The sequence below is a fragment of the Cyclospora cayetanensis genome, unplaced genomic scaffold, assembly GCF_002999335.1.
Source record: "Cyclospora cayetanensis isolate NF1_C8 unplaced genomic scaffold, CcayRef3 CcayRef3_contig_13, whole genome shotgun sequence".
Taxonomy (NCBI): Eukaryota; Apicomplexa; class Conoidasida; order Eucoccidiorida; family Eimeriidae; genus Cyclospora; species Cyclospora cayetanensis.
The window spans coordinates 42,344-60,326 of NW_020312070.1; the positions used below are offsets into that span (position 1 = coordinate 42,344).

At 49.9% G+C, this 17,983-nt stretch overlaps 3 protein-coding genes across 3 annotated transcripts; 2 read left to right on the forward strand and 1 right to left on the reverse strand.

The window, feature by feature from the left end:
- Nucleotides 1-386: 386 nt before the first annotated feature.
- On the forward strand, nucleotides 387-1,848 carry LOC113147107. Its single transcript, XM_026336465.1, has 4 exons — nucleotides 387-604; nucleotides 858-995; nucleotides 1,229-1,374; nucleotides 1,784-1,848. The coding sequence occupies exons 1-4, from the start codon at nucleotides 387-389 to the stop codon at nucleotides 1,846-1,848; spliced, it is 567 nt and encodes a 188-aa protein (XP_026192250.1).
- Nucleotides 1,849-2,355: 507 nt separating this feature from the next.
- Nucleotides 2,356-10,163, reverse strand: LOC34619167. The gene is made up of 9 exons (XM_026336466.1): nucleotides 9,683-10,163; nucleotides 9,108-9,193; nucleotides 8,402-8,956; nucleotides 7,930-8,016; nucleotides 3,899-7,658; nucleotides 3,118-3,186; nucleotides 2,762-2,909; nucleotides 2,535-2,589; nucleotides 2,356-2,403 (listed from the first exon to the last, which is right to left on the reverse strand). Exons 1-9 carry the CDS (start codon nucleotides 10,161-10,163, stop codon nucleotides 2,356-2,358), a joined length of 5,289 nt encoding a protein of 1,762 aa, XP_026192251.1.
- Nucleotides 10,164-13,319: 3,156 nt separating this feature from the next.
- On the forward strand, nucleotides 13,320-17,608 carry LOC34619168. The gene is made up of 7 exons (XM_026336467.1): nucleotides 13,320-13,622; nucleotides 13,749-14,085; nucleotides 14,267-14,529; nucleotides 15,031-15,287; nucleotides 15,588-15,707; nucleotides 16,134-17,142; nucleotides 17,300-17,608. The coding sequence occupies exons 1-7, from the start codon at nucleotides 13,320-13,322 to the stop codon at nucleotides 17,606-17,608; spliced, it is 2,598 nt and encodes an 865-aa protein (XP_026192252.1).
- Nucleotides 17,609-17,983: the final 375 nt, after the last annotated feature.

The following is a 17,983-nucleotide window of genomic DNA, read 5'->3' on the forward strand; positions in this document are numbered from 1 at the left end:
TCCCTCATATGAAGATTCTGTGGATTTACATTTTCTTGGCGCTGCCTTTCGCTGCTTTCCAGTGCCGGGGATCTGGACTGTCCTCTGATGCTGTCAATTCCTCTGCGTTGTCTTCAATTAGCACAAAGGGACCGTCACACCTTCTACATCCGCATTGGAACCTCCAGGCTTTGATACACGGTCCTCATTTCTTGCGGAACCACAGTTCCGCTCCCGTCTGCGCATCCTGTAATCCTTGTTTCACATTCGGCCGTTGCCGTGGAAGACCAAAGCAGTTAACCGCGTTCTTGACAGTTGGTGGTGCTGCTCCTCGTGGAGCCTCTTCAAATGTAGTAGGACACTCTACTGCTGATTTCAGGACGTATGCATCACTGCGTGAGCGAGACATGCTGTGCATGTCTCGTCGTGGGTGGAAGAGGACCTCGTTAACGACGGGTATACTGACTGCGACTCCTTTTCCGACGCAAAACATCGGTCTCCTAAGGAAATTTACGGGACCTTGCGGTGTTATTTCTGGAGGAGGTGCCAGAGGGCTCACTCCCGTATTCGCGACAGGCCGGGCTGTATCTCGGATTCCACTTTCGACTAGACAGCTCAAGCAAAAGTCAGTTTTCTGCAAGTGCTAATGGCTGCCCTGTGACCTTTGCACTTATTCTGTGTACTTGCTGGTTTACTAGTTCATAGTGGCTAGGCAGCGGAGCTTTTTAGGAGCTACACCAACAGCCACAGCCATGTTCCGACGGTTGTGTAAAGTACACGGTGCATAATTTGCCTCGAATGTGGCTTCCAGCTGGTTTATTGCTGTTCTTGTGCTTCAAGTGCGAAAATCAAAAGCCGACTGCTATGAGATTGTTCAGGGAGCAGGCTCTTGTTCAAACGTCGGACCAATCTGGAGTCATTCAAGAAGAATCGTTGAAGGACACAGAGGGCGCAGAGAAAAGGCTCAAGCGATTGAAAGAGTGGCGCGTTGTACTTCACAATGATGACATCCACACGTGAGCTTTGTATTTATTTTGTTATTAGTGGTATTCGCATTGCGCAAAGTTTACGTATTTGAAACAAGCGGGTAGATGGTTTGTGGAAATGCTTGTCGCTACAGTTTCAGTTTGTTAGTTGTCTTTGAAAGTTCCCAGGGTACATAGAAAATGTGGTCTTAACAGTATATGGCGTCATTTAGTGGGTGAACGTGTAAATGATTGAAATGGCTCTGCGAATTCCTTCTGCGCAGTTTTGAATGTGTGGAGACCGCCATCACAAAGGTCTTACCGCACATCAGCCGCGCAAGAGCTTACGATATAGCGCTTCATGCTCATACCAATAGGCAGGCGACGATCATACTGACCTGGAAGGAGAAAGCAAGCGAAGTAGCAACGGGTTAGTTTCATCTTACGTTAAGTACGCTTAGCATGCATGCCATGTCCGCCATGTTCCCCTTTAGGTTTAATTCAGAAAAGCATGTGGTCCCTCCCCCATGCAATCGGCCCCTAAACAAGTTACTAGTCAGCCATTAGTTTTTTACTTCATAACTTATGTATTGCTAGATGTCTTCGTGGACAAACAGTGTAAATCGTGCCTTGCTGAGTGAGCTCATTGATGGTTGGCTAAAATAAAACGCAACACCTACATGCGTGGCTACTGTTCGCGACATTGTTGCTTCCTTTCATTTGGATTTTTGCAGTTTTAATATGTGTATGGGTAGGGTACGGACAGGAGCTATGAATAGCTAGCTGTTTGCAGCTCGTTGTATGCTTGTTCGCGACTGCTTTTGTGTTGTGGCGGTCAGCACTGCAAGACGAAGGACTAACGGTGTCGATACTTCCGGAAAAAATATTCACTGAGGATGCCTGATGGCAGACAGTTTGATATATGAAAAGGTGAATGGATCATAGCTTGAAAGGCTACTGCAGTTGACGGACTAATGTTAGAGCGAAGGCCTCCTCAAATCTGGCTGGGGGCTTTTCTCACTATGTAACCCGTGATAAGTGGTCAGTTGTTTCTTTGGAAAAGAACAGCAACACATCGAAGTGTCAAACCTCCTACGCTTGCACGAAAACCGAAACGACGTAAACGCATAGGAGGCATTCTATGTTATCGTCGATTCGTTCTATTTCGCGACAGTCGATTCAACCGCTGATTTCCTCGTGAGACAAAATCTTATCGATTAGCAGACTCATGCATGACTCCTAAAAAAGGACTGATTGACGATGCCCCACAGATGAATTCTTAGGGATTAAGCACTAAGGCAAACCATAGGGCCCACATTCATTAAATATGCGACTCATTGCTGCAGAAGCAGTAATCAGAATCACGCGACGCCAAAGGAAAACCGCCCAACGTAAGGCCTGTCTTCATTTGCTAGTTTGACCCTCGTCTGCTCCATAAGTTCGACAACTGCTTCTTCAGCTGAAAAAGGCAGTGGCAGATGGACATCTGCGCTGCATTCGCTAGTTGCCCACCTCATTAGCGGTCACTCTTCGATAGCGTTTATCTTAGTAAAGTTTAGATTTATTACTCAGCGGGGCTGACGAGATTACCTGGCTAAGCCCCATGCTTTTGCCTCTCTGACCCTCCTCAGTGTTCCCAAAGCGCCTGCAGTGCAGTGACTCGCACAAAACCATTGGTTCATCTGTTCACCTGAGCTCCCACGGCGTCTTGGCCCAATTCTTGACGTTGCTGCACTACACAGCAGATTTATGCCTATTCTGAATACACATGATTAGGGATGCCTCTCTCTAAATGGGTCCTCAGCCGTACAGCTGACCTGTTGAGGATTGTTTCGGCGTCCCCGAGGCATTCCTGCAGTTCCCGCCTTTCTAAAATGGCTATAACACATCCGTCTGGCGCTGCGGCCGCAATAGTTACATCGGACGGCGCGTCGTGTAGCAACGCCAACGCATTGATGTTGTCCCCTAAGCAAACGGAAAGAAAAAAGGGAATGGGACCTCCAGCGGGATTCGGTTTTCACCTCATTTTGTAGCTGTCTAAATACACCGTCTCAGAGGCCTTCCCTTCAAAAACACTTTACAAAATTACATGCGTTTGTTTCTACAAGTGTTGCTGCTAGCTACACTCCACGCGTCTACAAAGGTTCATTCACTTATTTGCAATTTCGCACACCTGGCCCAAACTCATCAACAACATCGGGGTTTCCTCGGCGATCAACAAACCGCAAAGCTCTTGCAAAACCTGCCACACAACTAGTTTAACATATGTCGTCAAGTTAAATTAAGTGCCGCCGCCGCATGTAACACTCATATCCCCTGCAGGTGCCTTAAAGTGCAACGTACGGCACGTGCTCAACTCATTTAGCTCAGCATACTGAATTCTTTAAAAGAACACTCACCATGAACAACGAGCAGGAGGGCGTTGCAGATTTCCCCCTGATGGCATATAAGTTCTTCTGGGAGAAAAATCCTCCATTTCATGAGAGCTGCTATCTGTACTCTCTCCCTCCTGCGTGGAAAGGAAGACCGAATGAGCACATTTAGGTAACGATAGAGAACCAGGCAACTCTTCCCATCCAGCTAAAGCCGGCAAAGTTGGGTATAGAATAACCTTTTGTCATTTTTTTCTTACCGAGTCAGAGATTCAAGGATTGGACAAAACCCTAGAAAATTCATCACTTGTGGCGCTTGCCGGAAAATGCAGGCTGCGTTGGCAATTAGTACAGCATAAAAAGTTAGGATTCGTTTTTCCTAAGCTTGTAGAGACTGTATGGAACGCAAACTAAGCACAGGCGAAGAAAAAGGCTGCACTCGCACACGCCCGAATGGTGCTTTCATCTCGCCACTAGCAGCTTTTTACTCGGCCCGTGGTGACATGGTGCCGCCCGTTAGCTTCCATCCTTCACTGCCTCCTGTTCATTTCATCATCTCTTTTCTCCCTGAATTTTGCTTACCACTGATCACTTGTTGGAACGAATGGTAACTGAGCTTCTGGAGGGTACATGGCCTTAATGCCACGAGAGAATGGTTTGTCTGTTCTTCACGGACAAATGCCCTTGGTGTCACAAACGCTCCAGGTCCGAGCTCAATTGGAAACCTTTCTAATGGCACTTCAACATCGTAGCTAGACCTTCTCCTGGCATTGCTCCCGGACGATATAAGAGCAGTTGCAGTTACCGTATCGGTGGTATTACCGTTGGGTTCGGTCATTCCCAGGGACCCTGACACTAAAAAATACAGCGTATCAATTTTATCGCCTCTCTGAATCAACCTGCATCCTTTTGGTATCTGTACAAAGCTGTTGGTCATCAAATGTACGCAATGCTGTCGTTCTTCCGCATCCAGCAAGGAGAAAATACAGCTACTCATTACTGCTGTAGTTAGATCGGCCTGGCCGTTCGAAAGAAACAGCTCAATTCTGTCGTCTTCATCTACATATCGGGAGGGCAAACTGGTCGTGTATCCCGCAGTGCTGCGGTCAAAAGCCAGAGCTCTGCTGGACCGTGTTCCACGCATCCATGAAGTGTTCTGCGCGGGGGCTAGGCCGGATATGTCACTACGACGCCGTTTGGAATCACATGGAGCCTGTATATCTGATGCATGGGGAGCTGATGTCTTTGTTGGAGGTTCGTCGAAAACCTCTTCTCCTATATCTTTACTCTCCCATGGAAATTCGGCGGGAGAGCCGGCTGACATGGACGGAAAAGGTATAAGAGGAGCTACTTTTGCCTCTGGTGCACCTATTTCATGAGACCGCGTGTCTTCATGCTGTGAGGGGTGGCCTAAATTCTTGCTTGATGCGATTTCTCTGGCGGCGGTATCTGCTGGATCGACGACATTCAGCTCCCTGCTGCCGAAGTGCGGGAGATAATCGTTGCTCTGTTTGTGTGAACTCAATGCTTTCGCGCTGCTGGAATCCGAACGCAGCAGCCTGCTGTGCTCGCCAGTCCTATGATCTTCGTCTTTTAAGGAAGGCGGAAGGCTGTCTTCTGATTCAACCAGAGATTGCCGCGATGTTGATTGGTCTTGCATCATGTATGTAATAGATCTGCTGGACTGCGCGGGATTAACGTTCGCCGTAACACGAGACCTAAGATCCTCACGGGGTGAAATGTGGCTGCCATCTGATCTGTAAGGAACGACAGAGGTGACTGAAACAGTCGAGCTGGGAAAGGCAGGATTCCCCGCACCTTCCTCATCTATGCTGTCAAATATGTTAGGAATCGACGCTAACACAGAACTCTGGCTCCGTCCATCCGCCCAAATCTGCTTATTCCCCTCCTGAGCAAAGGAAGATACGGCATCCTTTGATGCAACTGCTGGTTGTGAAGTTTGTGGACGTTCAGAGCTCTCTGGTTTTTCTGCTGCGGATGTTATTGTGTCCATGGCCTCGTTTCTCTTCTCACTCCTGTGTGACAGCTGAGATAGGGAAAGCGCACTCCGGAGCTTGCTGTACACGCTCTTCTTCTTTCTTCGCCCTTTCCTTACCACTGGCGCCACTGTATCCTTTGGCTTTCTCTTCTTTTGTTGTTCACTCTCCCCGGCCCCCGCGAGTTTAGCAGTCACATCTGCTGCTTCCTCCAACTGGTGCTCATGTTGCTTCTGTTTTGGGGCTGAGACAGCCCTGGCAGCGACAGCTCGAGGCGAGGATGTCTGTCCTTGTTCATGTTTGGGCGTTTTTACGAACACGGGAGATACTGTGTACATAAGGGTCGGCACTTCGTTCCTTGCCGTTTCTGCTTCCTCTTGCTCTGAGGAGGGACTCCTAGGGCCCTCCCCTGAGGGCTGCTGTAAAGGCGCTGGTTGACTGTGCCTCAGAGGCAATCGCTGTTCTTTGCTGCCAGTGAAGTCCGGGAAGCTGGCGCCTGACAGCCTCTGTCCTGGTTCCCGCTGGTCAGCTCTCTCCACATCAGACACTGTCACTGTGCGAGTAGCTTTGGACTCTCTTGGGCTCGAGGGTCGCGACGATGTACCAAAGATACGCCCTACAAACGACTTGCTAGGGGTATCAGACAGAAGCCTATCAGCGTGTGGGTTCAGGGTTTCCGCAGATGAAGGCTGAGGAGCTCCTTCTGTTGCCCCAGCTTCCAAAGAGGCACTGGGAGAAACTAAATCTGTCTTAGGTTTGCCACCTTGCTTGAGAGTGCTGGCGATCTTGCTCAGGTTTTTGGCCTCTTCAAACTCCCGTTGCGCCTCTTTAAGACGTTGCCATTCGGCCTGCAGCTGAGCCCTCTCCGCTTCGAGACTCATTCTCTCCTCTCCGAGACGCTCCTTTGAGCTGCAAATCTTCTCTGCTGATGGGAGGATATCTTGGATTAGTTCCTCTGTCTTTACAGCTGAGTCCCACTGAGCCTCGATTGACGCCAGCTTCTTGTTGTCAACATCAAAGGCGGTCCCCAGTTTTTCGATGGCCTGTGTTAGGTCATGCCTCTTTGAGCCAAGTTGCGCCTGCCTAAACGAAATCTTGCCTTCCAAAGACCTGGCCTCTTCTTGCAAAAGTGCCAAAGCCACCTCGAGCTGACTGCATTCCTTCTCAAGCACTTGATATCCCTCGGCATCCTGAGCAGTGTCTGCATATCGCCTTAAAAGGGCATTCGCTCTTTCGATTTGCCCATTGAGAAGCTTCAAGTGAGCAGCAGTAGTGGAGGGCTCCAAACGAAATACCTTGTACGCCTCCACAAAAGTCACATACGCGGGGTTGACCATGATGCGCAGAAGTGAGGCTCGCATATCCTCTGCCCACATCAGTGCATGTTCAGTCTCCGTTCCTGTTGTGAGTAACCTACAGGGTAAGTTCCCCTCTCCAGCCCCACACTCGCCTTCTCCCTGCCCTATAGCTGCCGTATTGTTCCCTTCCTCTACCCGGAAAAAAGTCTCCCTGAGATCCCGTCGAAAGCTCTGCTCAGCCTGGACACTGTGGAAGCCCTGCATCTCCACCAGGCGTCCCCACCAGAGCTGCGTGAGCCGGAGGCGCACTGCTGCATCGATATCTACCTTTTTTGCTGCAATCATTTGCCGTATGGACTGGTGGCGCTCGTGCAGCTTGGAATACATCAATGCATCTCTCCATTGCCACTTCATTGAGTCCACCAGCCACTGCTCAAAAACCCTAAAGCTGCCCCAGCCACCCTCCGGGGGCGCGCTGTTCTTCTCTCCCCCTCCTGCCCACAAAAGTGCTTCGTATCGCTCGATTTCTGCCTCTGATGACATTAGCGCTAGGCCAGGTGGCACGCTTTTGACACAGAAATGCCGAGGGAGGGCCTGCTCTAGGCTTAGGGGGGGAAAGAGTGTATGCAACCTGTTCGCCGTCCCGCACGCCCCAACAACAGAACATTGTTGCAACGTTTTGCTGTCGGTGCACCTATTTCGATGCTCTTTTTCCTCGTCCAGTGGCTGCGTAAAGGCGGGAGAGTTGAACGCATAAAGCCTGAGGCGGGAGATAAATGGAGGGAGATGTCCCAGCCCAAGCCGTTGGCTTGGTCGCCAGTGGCTGTTGCAATTAGAGCGCAGTTGAAAACCGTGCTCCACACTTTTCTTTGACTCACAAATAGCCGGCCGCCCATACAACGTATCTAGTGCCGGAGGCTCTTCGAACTCTGCAAACGTCTCGGAGATCGTGTTGGCTATCCTGTCAGTCAAAAGCTGTACGCTCTGGTTCAAGCGAATGCACTCATCGTGGTAAGTGCGCAGCACTCCGTTGCGTGAGGTGCAGACCTAAACCCACCACAGGTAAGCACTTAAAGCAAGGCAACTGCACACTTCAACTCTTACCGGCAGCAGGCACACGAATCGCTGGTATTTCCATACAAGGATTGCAAGTACGTAGTTCCACACAAGATTTTCCCAGGAGTCGGGCTCCTGCACACTGTCACTAGGGTCTAGGGGAAGGCGATATTGCACGTGTGGTAAGGGATTACTCGATTCGTAGCAGCCGGGAAAGCCAGTCAGGGATAAGTGAGTGTTCAACCAGACGTGGGAGTCTCACGCGTTTGTAGAGGTTTTCAAGCAAGCCTTTGTTCTCCTGGAGTGCGCCATATTGCCTTTGCCACACTTTCAGCTGTTCTTCCTCTCCCTAAACGTATGCATCAAGAAAGCGGACGGAGGTGAACTTCCTGTTTGCAGGCAACCAAAGCAGCCAGCATAATCCACCAGCTAGTCGGAAAATCTGAACACACCCTTTACACGTCTTGCAAGCACTGAGAGCCAGACGTTCAGCCCCCAGTCCAAGAAAAAGTATCACAGTGGCTAACTCGACAAGATAGCTGCACTGCCCTGATCTTGCTGTTGACACATAACTTAACAGTCAGCAGTGCTTCAGCATTACCCAAAAGGAGTAGTGTACAATGGAGAATGAGCGATAGGGCACGGGACAGCAGTCAGCGCACATGGCTCATGTCGCGCCTATTGACTGCCGGGTGTGGCAGTCCTCGACGCTCCAAGTTTAGCACCCAGCTCACCCTAAGATCGTGTTGGATGGCGCTGTCCAATTTTGTTTTATATTTGATGCCCTCGAGAAGTCTCTTGACAAGGGTGATTGTTTGCAAGAGTTCTACAAGGATAAGTTGTTCCCCCTGCAGCTTCATCTGCCTAACTGTGGATTCGTCCGCTTTGTCCATATCCCTCCTAGTTTGTGCAAGAAAGTGCTTCTGTCCCACATTCCCAGCGCCTCCAGCCACTGCGTCTATGGCAAATCGCTTTTCCTGTCCGTCCTCTATATGCGGTTGCTGTTCAGCCGTCACCTCGTTACTCTCCAACAGCCGCCTTATCTCAGTCTCTAATTCACTCAAACAACCAGCAGCTTTCGCTGTTGCGGCGCTGCAGCCCCCCATGAGACTAGAGCACGAACCGTGCCCGGCCTCGAAATTTGAGAGCCAAAGTTCAGCAGAAAAGTCGGGAGGAGGTGGACGTACCAAACGCGCAGAGGGAGTACCTGGTGCGACTGACGAACTCGAGGCGACAGATGCCGCCATAGCTGATGAAAACATAGACTCAAGCATGAAATCCGCAAACCGCTTTGGATGTCAAGGGATTCAAAAGAAGGAAAAGGGGCACACTATACTGAATTCGATCTGAGAGCGAAGTGAACAGATCAGTCTGCCTCGCCACAGAGCTGAACGACCGCCAGGAGTAAATGCTGTATTCTCGGCTCGTGTCGATACCTACTGTCTTCCAAGTAGGCTTCTTCGCCGATCTCTGAGTTCTGGGCTGTATCTTTACGGCTCCGACTTCGGCTGTGGCTTCTGCTGAAGCTTCGACTCAGCAATCGCCCAAAGCGCGCGAACCTCGAAGAGCTGTGCGCCCTCTTCTTATTGCTTCCATGCTCTTTCTCCTCCTTTAGCAGAGACTTTGTTTCGGAAGACTTGTAGCCTTATGGCGCACGCAAGCAATTTCGAAGCAGAAGGGGGAAACGTCCTTTACACTAGCAGAGTGACAGCGATTCCATCGTAAGAACTGTCTCTTCCCAATAGCTCACAAATCAAGCACTTATACATTTCAGACGAGCATGGAAGCCATGGACACCAGCTAATCTTTGGCACTTCCTCACACAACACTGGTGGCCCACCCTCGCCTTTGCAGCTTAAGGTACCAAAGTTTCACAAGGATCGCGCCAACTCTCGCCTGCTGGTTCATTAGGCAAATCTCACTACTACCTAGGGCCTTAAAAACACCTCAAAGCTTTCAACACCACATTTTTTATTAAAAAGCAGCGTTCCAACAACCCTCAGAGGTGAGCGTACTGTGTATTCGCAATGATTCGTCCGGAAGGCCATTGGAGTCGCTCTGCTCTCCGGGGTCGCTAGACACGCTTCTGTTGCTGCTTATTCTTCTGGGTTCCGTGGGAGACTCAGCACCTGATATGGGAAAACTCAGCTCCTGAGCGGTTCGGGTGCGGAGTACCGCACCGGGATGTTGGTAGCTGGTTCTGTCCTTAGTTGCTAATTCCCGCTTTACGGGTTCCTGGACGGACATGAACATTGCCGCTAGAGAAGTGACGTTGGTGGTGTCTCTGATAGGGGCGGGCTTCACCCCATCCTCCGTTTCGCCTGCATCTACAGTATCGTCTGCCTTGTGGTCCCGAGGAGTTCTGCTAGTGTCTGTAGAGCGGAATCTGCGGATACTGCTCTGTCGCAACCAACTCATCATGCCTCTGCTGCCCTTCTTTTCCACATCGGGGACATTTTGCACACTTTGTGCCTCTTGCTCTTTTGGAGTCTCCATGGCGCTGGTGTTCCGTGGTCAGGCCTTGGACCAGCGGCATGGAGGGAAAAGAACGCGTCATCGAATTGCAGCCGTAGCGCCAAAGGCGCAAACTAATGTTCGCGCTATCTCTAAATTAAACACAATACTCTGTTTCAGCTCGGTGCCGCTAGTGAACAATATAGCATGTGCAGATGGCGTACATAGGTGAGGAGTTCAAGCCCCTGGTCAGGCCGTTGCAGCCGGAGACAGCCCCGAACCCACGAAAAGACTCCTACCCACCATAGAGCCTTCCTTGTTTCCAATGCTCTCTGGATGTACCTAGTTTGCAGATATAACAGCAGAGGCAGTAGCAGCTTCCCCGCAATCGGAACAGGGAATCGGCGGTTTGGTACATGTAGAGCCCAAGGCCCTCTCAGGACACGCACCATAACGGCCCCCAGATTATCCGATTTCACTGCAGTGTTTTATGGAAGGAACCAGACAAATATCAGAAGAGTTTATTCTACTGCCTAGCATTGGGCACTACAGTGCGGAGACACAAGGCCTGCAACCCTTGTGCTGAGATATTTTTTAGTCTTGGAAAGTCAGGCTCTAGTAGAGGATGATAATGTAGTGAAGCAAGGCCAGAGTGGAGCTTAGGAGGCCAGCAGCGCAATATCTAAGGAACAGTAGTTGCACCTGAAAACACGCAGTGTTAGGCGTCTGGAGATGTTCAAATTGTCGCTCTGTTGACAGAGTGGGAAAAGGAGAACGGGTGTTTTGTTGCTTGAAGGCACCAAAGTGAACGAATAAAAATACTCCTTTTGGGGCAAAATAATTTTGTTTGCCACAGTATGAGGTGCCATGTAGGGGAACCCACGCCTACGGACTGCAACTGCCCTAAAAGCTACCATCAAAGGCCTCAGGAGTTACAGCCTTCCACTTTCATGCTTTTGCGAATACGCATTAGCTTGAAATAGCTGAAGCTTTATTTTTTCGTTTGCCTTCAAAAGCATCATGGCATTCAAGTGCCCGGTCTGTCTCCCCGGTTGACAATTGCAAGCACAAATATTGCTGGGAACGGCCGAAGGCAGGCCGACAAAATATACTATTTGCATCGCTCAATCGAAAAGCTCAGATTTTTTCACTTTCCTGCAAGGGACTTGTAAAGTAGGTGGTCGAGCAACTCCGTGTTCTTAAAACGACAGACAGGAAGAATTCCACGGGCCATAGTATGGTGGTGCAGCACTTACCGAAGGGTTTTGTATATTTAATGCACTTCTACTTACACGATCCCTGCTGCAACAGAATTAGCCAGCTGCGTCCGTTGCTCTAGTGGTATACTTCGGCGGCCTGGGTTTGTTCTTCCGACCCAAGCAACTGACACCTGGTTCATCTGTGAGCCAATATGGGGAAAAGGGAGATCCTGCCTCAAATGAGTTGCTGTGAAGGGCGATGTCCTACGTTAGTTGGGCCAATGTGGGAGAACAGGGTAGCTTATTGCACCAGAGATCGGGTAAACAGATTCGTCAAAAATGGTGAAGAAAGGATCTGGGTACTCTGCGACAACAGTATTGCTTTGCAGCCGTAGTAGACAGCAAAAGAACAAGGAAGCTCATTTTTCATAGTATTTATTTTCGTTTGTATGCAGTCTGTCACAGGCTGGAATGCCTTTTTTGGGGTCTGAAGGGAGGTATAGCGGGGCTAAGCTACACGTAGGCAACTTTTACTGCACTAGCTGCAACAGGCTTAGAGCGTGGGGGGAGAGGGACCGTCAGGTGAGCGATGTTCCGCGATTGCCGAGATCAGAAAACTCTTTAGGGAGATGAAATTCCATCCGTTACCAGTGGATGCTCAGAAGACAGGATGCATCACGCTGTGAAGTCCCGACCATTTCAACTCCCACCAATGATTTTTATCAGCAAGCACCTTGCGCCGAACCCCATTGAAGACATCCTGAGCGCTACTGGATGCTTTTCCCTCCTTCATCATGCGTGCGTCCCGGAGAGCTCAGCACATGAGGGGACAGGGATCTCTAGGGTGAGCGATGTTCCTGCCTGTAAAGAGCTCTGAGCATTGGTAGCTCATTGAACATAGCACCTAGCACAGGAGCACAAAACAACCTTGCGGCTCGTCGGATCGTGCTACAACTACTCTGTGGTGGAAAGGAGCTGCCAACCCTAAAACAAATGGTCAATTCTTTAATAGTCCTTAACTTGATATGACTAACGCAGTAAGAAATGCCTAGGGGCTGCATAGCCCGTTCCACAGGCGGTGCTTCAATAGAAGATCGCAGTCCGCAGTTCCCCTGGTTGCCAGTGGCGACTGGCCGTGAACTACGATTCTTCGTGGCGTTTGGCATAATGTGACAGGGTTGAACTGGAACTGCAAGAGATATTCCCGAATGAGACAGATATATAGCCGAAAGCACATCGACGCGGGGGATCCACTCTTCCAGCATCCGACTGGCGAAAGCATCCCATCTCCCTGCTCCAAAGGCAGCGCAAGTAAGCATTAGGCCACCAGAAACACTCATTCAACAATAACGAGGCATTATTTCTCTCCCTTCATCGCTATAGAATACTAAACTGCGAGGTAATCGCTCGCTCCTCCGCCGTGCTCCCCCTCGTAGGCCCCAGCCCCACTTCAGTGTTGTTCAACTCCTATAGTGCTGGGTTTGAGAATATCAATCAGTGGCTAAGTTTCATGCAGTTGTTTTATGTTGCTTTTCGCCGCCTTTCGCCCTGCGGATCTGTGATTGCGCGTACTACAGACGAGCCAGCCGGTGCCTCTCTAGTCCTGATGAGGTGCGCAGACGGAGAAGATCCTTTGGCGTCTGTTGCTTGTATCATCCGTTTTTGTTAATTCATGCCTGATACTAATGAAACCTCTCCGACAGAGCTAAGCAGCGGACTAACTCTCGCCGGGGTTGCGGTTTGCGCCGCTTCTCTCCAGTTCCAATCTTTGCTAGATTGGGTGAGGGGACCCTTCAGGAAGGCAGCATTGGGTAAAGGGGCCTCCAATTCGGCTTCATTTGCGGTAGCCTGCTTCGGGAACGGTGGAACGGCCAGTCCGTGCGTGACCAGCAAGTGGCACATGCACTCGACCACTGGGGGATTTATGACGCGTTCATTGAAGGGTGGTTTCGACTTGAAAACGCGAGCAGCATGAGCTCCTGCCAAAGAAAACTAAGAAATGGGGGTTCCGAATCATGAGGGACCGGCCTATGTCGCTTTGCGCCCATGTAACACAGCAGCTCCGGCGCAAGGCGGAGAAGCCGTCTTCCGTGGCAGTTTTTTGACTTGCACGATGAGCTCTGGCTGCAAAGTTGGCCCCCCACATGATGGCGCTTCACGCAGAATATCAGGCAACTGTGGTTCTTTTGCGGCAAAATATATGCTGTTGTTTGTTTTGTTCGCGAGTTGCGGACTAGCGGGGTTCTTCTTGGGCACCCTTTACGGACCTGCAAATTACAATGTAAGCCAAAAGGCCGGGGACGTGGGACCTTAAGGAGTATGTACATATATCGGCTACTTCTGTGTGCATGGATGTAAATGGATGCCGGTTATTGTGCTGCACATCCTCTGTCATTTGGCCTCATGCTTGCGCGCCGTGTAGTTGCAGGACGCTTCCTTCTCCAGTCGGCCGCAAGCCCGCCGCCTTTCTGATTCGAACAATTACGGGTCTGGAAACGATGGTGATTCGGGAGAGGGTGGGAACTCCGACGCAGTAAGAGGCAGCACTGATTGGAAAGACAAATCAGAAAGTTCCGAAGGTGCATCCGCGGGTCGGGAGAGAGACCAGGGAGCTGATCCGTTGGTAGGGTCAACTTCAGCAAACTCAACAGACGCCGTAGTGCCTTTTGAAGGGGAACAAGCATTGTCGGGTACTCCCGCCGCTCCGGTTCCAGGCGCTGGTGTGGAAAAAATCGACAACGCGGGCAAGCCGAACTCTCACAAAAGCCAGCGACGCCGGAACAGGAAGATTCGCGAGGTAGAAGGTAAGAGAAGCGAAACGCAGAGGCGAACCGGCTGTTCTATATGCTCAAGGCATTTTCTCATCAAGCACATATATTTATGTATTTGTTATGTCGGTGGCGCCCTGTTACCCAGGCCCGGTTTTCCTTGAGTGTGTGTATGCAGGCCCCAGGCCGGATCTGTACAGGACGGAGCTTTGCTCCATGCTGAGAGATGATCCAGGGTTGCACGTCTGGTATGCGCTCATGGTGCTGTGGGTGGCTGAGTGGCCGACGTACGCACGACATGGAAATGGCGGCGATGCGTACTTGAAGTATCTTCGCGGTTTGGCGGAGAACTTTGAAGTGCCGAGACACGCAGCCTCTCAGATCCAATGCTTGTTTGCGGACGAGCTCGTTTGCGGCACGCCGACCTTCTTTTTGGGAGGAGTGAGTGTGGTAGTGTATTGGCTGACAATGCGGATTAGTGTGCGGGAACGGAACATATCTTGAGATGGATTTGTGGCGAATGCCGAGCATGGGATTTTCAAGCTTTCAGGGCGTGCCTGCGCCAGCGGAGTGTCCGTTGTTTATTGGCTCGGGATGTTTCCTACTTTCATTATGACGTGGGCCATGAGCTCCTTGCGGATGTACCAATTTAATTGCAGTAGCGCCGACGAATTGTGTCAGTTCACGTATTGTCTGTGTGCAGATTTGCGTAGCATGGAGGGTTTTATTGTGTCTATGCATATGCGAATGCTTGTGGTGCGTGTGCATATGAATTCGGATGCAAAGATTGTTAAACTTATTCTTATAACGTTTCTTCACACGTGCATGTTCATATGTAGTGTCTCCTCGTTTGCTAGAGCGGCTGTGCGTACAGCAATGGATGTACCTCAAGATACAAAAGTGGAGGGCTCTACACATCTCCTTCATGTGTTTTTGTCGCAGTTGGACGTTGTAGGTAGAGATATTCACCGTTTTCAAGACCTGATAACGGTCTTGAAGAAGTATAAACAGAACCAGCATTTCATGGACTTGGTATCCTACACTCAATCGTCGAAGCTGCCTGCCGATGTCTCCATCTCGGGCTTTCCTATGCTTTTGAGAACCGCCTTTGAGGGTTTGGCTTTCACGTTTAGCAGGCGGCTCTACATCAAATCTGATAAGAAAAGTGAAGGCAAATCATCCAAACGATCTGAAGGTACAGTTAAATGAGGAAATTTTCCTATAGCCCTTAAATCCCCCACGTGTCTCCCGTTTTACTGGATGTGCTGGTGCTTCTGTCGCCTGTCGTGGTCCTTTACGGTGAGTAGCAAATTCTTCCGTATGAGTATGTCGTAATAGGATCAGTTCTTTTGTTAGTACTACTCGGCTGGCTGCTAGATGAACAGCAGTTTGTCAACCTTCTGCTGTATACTTTTTTGGGCCGTATTTCGGTCATGTTGCATAACGGCATTCGCGGTTCGGGTTGTAGGGCTTGAATTTTTTTGTTTGCTGTTGTGTTAAGGCTCGATGACTATGAGTGGATTTTACAACACATACGTGTGGCAGTACCAGCTTAACCAGGTCCAGTATTGGATGCTGATGATGATGGCCAGTATAATGAAACGGATCGTCTCTATCAGGTATAACCCCATTTTCAAAATCTCTCTGGAAGCAGAAGCTTGCTTTTATATACCAACTCTCTGGCTGTCGTGTACGCGATCTCAGTCGCTTTCTATGCGTTCGTATACGTCACCTTTGATCTCAATCAAATTGTGCTGCCAGATAGAAGCGTTGCTACTGTTTGTTTTTGCGGCAGTGCGTTCACCCTTTGGCTGCGCAGTATATGTTTGTCTGCAGCCGTACTGTTTTGTGGGTCCTATGGGTTATGTGTTTCCACTGCTGAAACCTTGAGTATTTCTTTGAGCATTGGGTAGAACGGAAACATGGATGTGCTCGCAACTTCTTAATGGCTTCAAAGTATCGTTTTTCAGTACTTTGTACTCTTTTGGGCCTTTGAAAGGCCATTCGTTATTCTATTGTCCTAACATCTCTGTGCGTCTCTTCAGGCCCCATGCTGGCATTATGGTCTTAAAGTTTGACTCATCTCAGGCCCCTGGAATGGGTCTTGCTCGAGGGGTCCATGGCCCGGACAAAGCAGCGATTGATTCTCTGCAACGCCAAGTGGCTGCGAGCATCGAAGGAAAGCTGGATCGTTCTTTACAAAGGTTTTCAACTTTGCAGTTTGTGCAGGGTGTGCCAATGGCTGCTACTTCGGCCATGAGGCCAAATGTGTCTGTTACGGGGTACTTGGAACTTACGCATACTGGCACCTTTGTAGACCACGGCATCTTTGGTATGGACATGGAAACTGACACTCTAGAAGAGTTGAAAGAGAGGATGCGGCCTGGAAATCTCCTGGTGGATGTTTCACTCGTTGACCCCTGGACTTCAAAGCCCCCCAGTGAATGGCCTGACCCATTGCAGCGCGACGTCTTGGCTCTGACAGCGTACACCGCTACGCAGCTCCTTTGTGCCGAGATGCAGTGGGATCCATCCTTGGGCAATCTTGGGCGTGTTGAGGTTGTTTACTCCGGGTTTACAGATGTTTATGACTCAACGGGTGGCACGCAACAGGGAAAAGCCAAATTCGACCCGGATGTGCAAGTGTTGCTGCTACGCGACAATCAGAAATATGTTGAAGACGCGCAGGAAGAGGGCAGCAAAAAGAAAATTATAAGCCTGATGGCGCAGGAGCCTATGCAGTGGGTACAGAAGAGGGTTATAGATCCAGAGAGGATTCAGTGGAGAGGTGTTGCCAGGCTGTTGACAGACGGGCAAATGTACAGGAAGAACGCTTTTGGCATGGGATTGCCCCCGGCACTCCGCCGCAACGCGGAAGAACTCCTCAAACCCAACGTTGTCCTAATCCATATCGTTATTCAGGGTCTTGGGCACCTGAATGGCGATACTTTAGGCTTCGACATGACAGCTAGCGAAATGGCGAGCCGGCTCGTAAGACGCTGTCGCGGAATCTACGACCCCGTCCTCCTCAAAGCCGTAACCCCGTTTGTTAAGGTAAGCAACCAAGGTAGTACAAGTTTGCTGGATTTTGCCAGATGAACTGGAAACGAATGTAACTTTGGCTTCGGTTTTTCAAAAACCTTTCTTGTTTAGGTATCCGTTTGAACATATTCATTCGTTGTGTCCCGTTTTGCTGTTGCACAATTTTCAGGTGCAGGTAAAGAATGAACAGAAATGTGTCGGAGACATGCCAAAATGGGTGGTCTTAGTCGCGACCTCTGGTGTAGCCTTGTTCTTTATCATCTTAATTACTCTTTTGTTGTACCACGACAAGATCAAGCTTCCATGGTGGATAATGTGCATCTGTAGCAGTCGTGCACCGTGGGAAGAGTCATCTTCAGCCACTAGCTTTTCGAATGTTTTCACACCAGAGGTTCTAGACAAACCAAGTAAGTCCACCCGGGACATAATTGCATTTGCACCCCCAATAAAGGAAACTACATCTTCCCTCCCTTCTTAATCTATGTGGAGAGACAAGACTATGCGAGATTCGCCGGTCTCTGCCGAAAGGTGGCTTCTGCCCCTCGGGTGTACGTTTGTCCTAGCGGCAGATCCCGATTGCTACTGACCAATTCGTAAATGCCGCCATTAGTCCCGCACTACATCCTGGCAGGTGAATACGGGCATGCAATATGGCTATTCTCATCGCTGCCCGTCTCCTGTATCTTACCCGTTGTGCGTGGCACACGTATATGGCCTCGCCATACCCCCTGAACTAAGGAGGCGTAATACTTTAGGGGCGAACCCTTTACCTTTAATCTTTAGAAGCTTCTCCAGTGCAAAGCAAGCAATCGTAGATGTATAGAAAGCTACTAACCATAGGAGTGCCCGCAGC

What these genes read in the sequence shown, in the direction of transcription:
- LOC113147107 (XM_026336465.1), top strand. Translation starts at nt 387, where the DNA reads ATGCTGTGCATGTCTCGTCGTGGGTGGAAGAGGACCTCGTTAACGACG. An exon ending in ACTAGACAGCTCAAGCAAAA is followed by an intron (nt 605 to 857) that starts GTCAGTTTTCTG and finishes GAGATTGTTCAG; the next exon opens with GGAGCAGGCTCTTGTTCAAA. An exon ending in CACAATGATGACATCCACAC is followed by an intron (nt 996 to 1,228) that starts GTGAGCTTTGTA and finishes CCTTCTGCGCAG; the next exon opens with TTTTGAATGTGTGGAGACCG.
- LOC34619167 (XM_026336466.1), bottom strand. Translation starts at nt 10,163, where the DNA reads ATGGAGACTCCAAAAGAGCAAGAGGCACAAAGTGTGCAAAATGTCCCC. An exon ending in CCATCCAACACGATCTTAGG is followed by an intron (nt 8,017 to 8,401) that starts GTGAGCTGGGTG and finishes GCATACGTTTAG; the next exon opens with GGAGAGGAAGAACAGCTGAA. An exon ending in GCCGAAACAATCCTCAACAG is followed by an intron (nt 2,590 to 2,761) that starts GTCAGCTGTACG and finishes ACTGCACTGCAG; the next exon opens with GCGCTTTGGGAACACTGAGG.
- LOC34619168 (XM_026336467.1), top strand. Translation starts at nt 13,320, where the DNA reads ATGGGGGTTCCGAATCATGAGGGACCGGCCTATGTCGCTTTGCGCCCA. An exon ending in CAAGCCGAACTCTCACAAAA is followed by an intron (nt 14,086 to 14,266) that starts GCCAGCGACGCC and finishes GTGTGTATGCAG; the next exon opens with GCCCCAGGCCGGATCTGTAC. An exon ending in CCGTAACCCCGTTTGTTAAG is followed by an intron (nt 17,143 to 17,299) that starts GTAAGCAACCAA and finishes CACAATTTTCAG; the next exon opens with GTGCAGGTAAAGAATGAACA.